Source organism: Apis dorsata, unplaced genomic scaffold, assembly GCF_000469605.1.
Source record: "Apis dorsata unplaced genomic scaffold, Apis dorsata 1.3 scaffold_78, whole genome shotgun sequence".
Taxonomy (NCBI): domain Eukaryota; kingdom Metazoa; phylum Arthropoda; class Insecta; order Hymenoptera; family Apidae; genus Apis; species Apis dorsata.
Genome location: NW_006263376.1, coordinates 626,779 through 632,302, shown reverse-complemented (window position 1 = coordinate 632,302; position 5,524 = coordinate 626,779). Strand labels below are relative to the sequence as shown.

The following is a 5,524-nucleotide window of genomic DNA, read 5'->3' as shown; positions in this document are numbered from 1 at the left end:
TTTTTTTTTTTTTTTTTCTTTTTCTCTCTCTCCTCGAACGAATAAATATTCTTTCCCAACAATTTCGCTCTCCTTTCCGATATTTATTTTTCGATTTTATTTTGCAAAGATTTAAATTTTCCCGAACGAATTGCGAGTTGTCGCTTCTTTTGTTACGTTGTATTTTTTCCTATCTTCCTTCGATCCTTTTTTCGACCAAAACTTTATTTTCCGTAAATTGAATTTAAAACTCGATTGTCGAATTCGCATTCCATTAACCAATTGGAAAGATGGTGCATTTTCCGAAACAATGCTCCGTGGAAAAAGCGGTACGGGCAAAAATCAATATGTTGTATTGTTTAAAGGCTTCCGCCCCAGACTCGCACTATTCAGATCGCATATTTATTTTCTCGACTATCGTTAATTCATAAATGAACGAAGATAAAAGAATTTAACGCGTTCCAATTCCAATTCCAATAATTTTATCCTTAAAATTAAAATCGTTTATATTAATAACAATAATAATTTTTTATTTTATTCCTCCAAAAAATATTCACGATTTTATTATTTTATTCCAGAAATTATTAATACAACAACAAAATTCATTACGTTAATAACCATTTTTATATTTTAAATACGAAATATATATTATCATTTATAATTAAGTAAAGTAATGATTGATTTTGTAATAATTATAATACGACATAATAAATACAGGAATTTTTAAAAATATTTTGTTTTCAATCCTTATAATTCTTGAGATTTGATCAAGAGAGAGATTTCTCGAAAAAATTATTTTCTAAACAATTATTAATTCAATCGCTAGAATATTCATTTTCATTAAAAATTTTTTTCAAATAAGATATAATTCGATGTTATTCCATCGTTGAGCAAATATTAAATTTGTATATATTTGTCAATGATGGTCTCGTACATTGATATTCAATTTATCCATAATTTTAATATCTTTTTCGTTATCCGATCTTGATATTTTGATATGCAATTTTGGATTTTCACTTTTGACCATCTAAAATCGTGGAAAAAAAAATATATTGCTCCAAAGATCGTAGAAACAGATTAAGCAAATTACTACCATTACTAGTTTTTCATTTTTACCTGTATTTGCACGTTTCTGTTATTAACGTCGAATATCTTTGATTCGTCGTTATCCTCGACGTAATCATTTTCACTGGCGTACGTAGGAATTCTTTCGTATTTCCTTTTATCGTCTTCGTATTCGTTTCTCTCTTTAGACAATTGTATCACGATGATACAGGGATAATTTTCGATACGTCCATCAAAATCGTCTCTCGCCAAACCATATCTGAAATGTCAATTTATCGAAATATATTTTTAACTAAGATTTATTTAGTTTAAAAGGTTTGATATCGGCGATTCTATTATAACAATGAATCTATCTAAATATAAGAAGAAAAAATTCTTTTATATTTATATAATATTTAATATGATAAACGTAACAAATCGAACGAAAAGCAGCTAATGAAATCGAGGAAAAATTGGTTTGATTCTTGTTTTTCAAATCACATATATAACTTGTATAACTTACTATTCATTCCATACCTATTATAGATCGGTCTGCGGGAGTAATAGTCTTCCGGCGATATCCTTTTAGAACGGTAGAACTTGGATGATTTGTGATCCGCGTGCCACCATCCAGACCACCGCAATGGTCTACGTTGATAGTACTTGTACGGTCTGATCAGTTTGTAACCATTTCCCATTTCGATAATCTCGAGCGGTAAAACGAAAAGTGCAACTAGAAACCAGTTCTAGCGACGAGAACGATTAATTATTGTCCATTCGCGTTGATCATTTGAAATGATCGATATTAATTGATTATTCATTCATGATATTGTTCTAAAACTGTGTGCGATGAAAAATATTCTATCAGTAGAATCATATAATCGTTGCATACTCACTCGTATAAATACATTCATGTTCGAGGTTCTAAAGGTGCATCCGGTTTATCCAATTAATTATCGGACAAAATGGACGAATTTAAAATATCATAATACGATGGCCGGCAAAAATACAAATATATCGCGTGTTTCGATCGACTCGAATCATTCACTATAAATTGAAAAGAACAAATTGAAAACGTATTTCGTGCATTTCCGTACGCGATAACGAATCATCGATGATCTCGTTCCCGACGCGTACATTCACGTGTATCTTCACACGACTCGAAACTTTTTATCCGCTAAACTTTCTTTTATATTTTTCCCCACTCCGTATCGTATCACACGCGTGTTCCCACTATTCGAGAGAAAATTTTGATACTTGTTTCTTTCTCTCTCGTCCGACTCAATTTTTTTTATCTGTACTAAATCTCGTCCAACCGGGATAAAGTTTCAACTTCTGTTAACGAAACGATGCTTGATAATCTTTTTTCATCGGCCCGTTCATCGTGTTCATCTCGTTCATTCGCGTGGAACTTTTATCGATGAAAAAGTATTCTTTTTAGAATACGTCAAATAATTTTCTATTTCAACAACGCGTGTTTTGTCGAATATTTCTATCGTTTAGATTTATTCGAAGGTAGATTTTTACTCGGATGGTGGTTATAGTTCTCTTCACGGGGATAGATGAATAGAAGCTTTTCGGAAAACGCATTTCGTTAATTTCTTTATGCCTACGTAACTGAATCATTATGTAACATTTTCTATTATCATTGACCATCTATTGTCCGTTCCATTCTATCGCTATGAATTCGCTATTCTATTCTACGCTCTATTGTCACGAGGATCCTATTCAACAATTTTCCATTGTCTCGATGCTTTTCACTCTTTATTAAATATTTTCCTCTGTGAACAAATATTGCCCTTCGTTAGTATTATCATCTGTTTAAATGTTGCAATCATCATTGAGCGATTGATAATCGTCGATATATTTTCCTAATTTCAACGATGCGTCTACGATTCGAATTCCATAATGCGACCTAAATTGGTATCTTGATCGAACATAAATCAAATCAATACGCGTGGCCGAGTAGATTCTTATTCTTTTACTCTCTCGTAATATTTTTAACTAAAATCCTTTTCTTTATTTTTCTCTCGTTCGCCTAATTGAGATTACAATTGGATAATTGAAAATATTGTTGAAAAATCTCTTCCTATTGAAAAAAAAAAAAAAAGAAATTCATTCGTTGTTTTTAATAAGCAGTAACATGAAAATATCTATACGTATCATTTCGATAGACATTAACATCGATTCGAAATTTTTCTGACGACGATTGAAAGTTAAGTTAGGTATCAGTCCAAAATTCGCATCTATACTCTTTTACCTAATACTCGCTATACTTACGCATTGATATCCAGACACCTCATTTCCGGTGTCTAGTCCCGCCTTCGCGATTTTACGAACACCAACTTTAATAATCCAGGAAACTGTACGGATAATAAAAGGATCAGCGAAAACTGGAACGACACCGGTGCCAAAAAGTTTGATGGGTTTGAGAGAATTAAAGATACCGTATTCTATTGTCGGTAAATCCGAAAACATCGAATGAAAGGAATTAATAATCCTGAGAGGCAAAATTTTACGATTCGTGAAATACATCTATCTGTTGTGTTAATGAAATCACGCACATTAATGTAAAGAAAGTAATTATCCGTATTAATTATATTTTATTTAATTCGAATATGAATTGTATCATTGATCGAGAAAGAAAAAATAGAAGATAAATGATAAAATGAAAGAAAGAGAAAGATGAAAACAAGATTGATGGATGCAATGAAAAATTATCGAGTGATGATATTTTTGGTGCGCTTCTAATATATCATTCACTATGTTGAAGTGGAAGTGAAGTGAAAAAGAAAATGGGACGGTTTATCCTAAAGATTCTACGGTTTATCCTAATTTGAATGTTAAAGGCACAACTTTAAGACCATGTGGAAAGTAAGTGGATGGAGAGACTGCTTTCTTTTGAAGAGGAGAGCAAATGAGGACAGCCATAAAAATATGTTTGTGCAACTGAACTATTGTGTGCAGACGCAGACAAATTTGAATTGTGCATTCTGTATAGGTGATTTGTAGGATTAAAATGTTTAAAAAACTGAGATACCATTATAAATTATACGACAATCAAATTATTTCAATGTCTATCAAAATCAAAAGTACTTATTATCTCTTTTAAAAATCTTAAAAACATTATATAAAATTAAAAAAGTTAATAAATTACATTGTTCTTTTTTTACATGTTTTATTTAACGACGTGTATGATTTCAAGAGGCAACTACAATAAATTTAGATCATTTGTTAGATCACAAAGTACATCATACATAAATATGTATATCTATATAAAATATGAGAAATGGTATGTGCATTTCATTTAAAACGAAATAATCCATACAAAAATGTAACGCTAATCAATTATTTGGAAGCATAGTATAGGTGATAACAAATATTATTTTGTTGTATAATTATCCTCATAATCATTTTTACTAATTTAAATCTTTTTCATTTTTAGTTACTTGACGTTATAACAAAATCATTGAAACTACTGCTTAACGTTTACAACAAAACGATTATTGTCAGAAACGTCTCGTGATTACAATAAATGAGAATTCGAGAATTAAAGCATGATTATTCGATAAAACTACAATGACAAAATTACTTTTACCATTTATAGAAACGTGGAAATATTAGAAAACATTCGTTCTCGTTTACATCGTGTATAAAAAGCGATATAAATATTCATATAAATAATTGTACTATTAAAGCTTTGAAAGAAGCACGTCAATGGTATACGTATAATTGTATAGTTTGATGCTTCGAATCAAAGTAATTGCTAGAAATAGAAATGTTTAAGTTTAAATATAATAGTAGATGTAATTTATAAATACCATTTACAGTCTATATACACAGAATCGCAATAAGACGAATGTTTGTTTTAGAAAAAATAAAAAGACAAAAATTATTTTAAAATTTTAAGTATCATTACAGAGAAAAAATTTACTTATTTATAAATTATATGATAAACTTATTTATAAATTAATTTTTACATTATAAACAAATATTTACACGAGTATACAATTAAAACTATCACAAAAAATATAAATAATAAAATATGCACAAAATATATCTTCTTGTTGCGGTTCTGTTTGTGTATAATTTGTGATAAATTTAATCCTTTGCACTTTTCATCTATCATACATGGCAATAAATCACGATATTAAATTCGTATATAACATTTTTCTTTTGCGAAGATTCAAATATAAATATTTAAAATTTCTTAGAAACATTTTATAAATTTATAACTCGAAAAAGTCATGATATAAATATTATCAAACATGATTATAATAAATAATTATTAAAACGCTCGATACAGTGCAAAGGATTCACACTTATTAATGATAAATTTAACCCTAAAATTTATTATTGCCTAGGTAAATGAAGTCATACGTATAAAGGTTGAAGATTCTCACGAATATCAAGCTCCTTATAGGAACAATTTTCACTTAATTTTTGTCTAACTTTCATGAGTTACAATTTCCATGGAAAATTTCATTTTCCTAATTTTTGT

General features: G+C 29.3%; 1 protein-coding gene across 1 annotated transcript; it reads right to left on the bottom strand.

The window, feature by feature from the left end:
* Nucleotides 1–818: 818 nt before the first annotated feature.
* On the bottom strand, nucleotides 819–2,925 carry LOC102681488. Its single transcript, XM_006610803.2, has 3 exons — nucleotides 1,561–2,925; nucleotides 1,096–1,303; nucleotides 819–1,006 (listed from the first exon to the last, which is right to left on the bottom strand). Exons 1-3 carry the CDS (start codon nucleotides 1,719–1,721, stop codon nucleotides 896–898), a joined length of 480 nt encoding a protein of 159 aa, XP_006610866.1. The 5' UTR covers nucleotides 1,722–2,925; the 3' UTR covers nucleotides 819–895.
* Between the last annotated feature and the right edge of the window lie 2,599 nt (nucleotides 2,926–5,524).

What these genes read in the sequence shown, in the direction of transcription:
- LOC102681488 (XM_006610803.2), bottom strand. Translation starts at nt 1,721, where the DNA reads ATGGGAAATGGTTACAAACTGATCAGACCGTACAAGTACTATCAACGT. An exon ending in CGCAGACCGATCTATAATAG is followed by an intron (nt 1,304 to 1,560) that starts GTATGGAATGAA and finishes TTGACATTTCAG; the next exon opens with ATATGGTTTGGCGAGAGACG. An exon ending in ACAGAAACGTGCAAATACAG is followed by an intron (nt 1,007 to 1,095) that starts GTAAAAATGAAA and finishes CCACGATTTTAG; the next exon opens with ATGGTCAAAAGTGAAAATCC.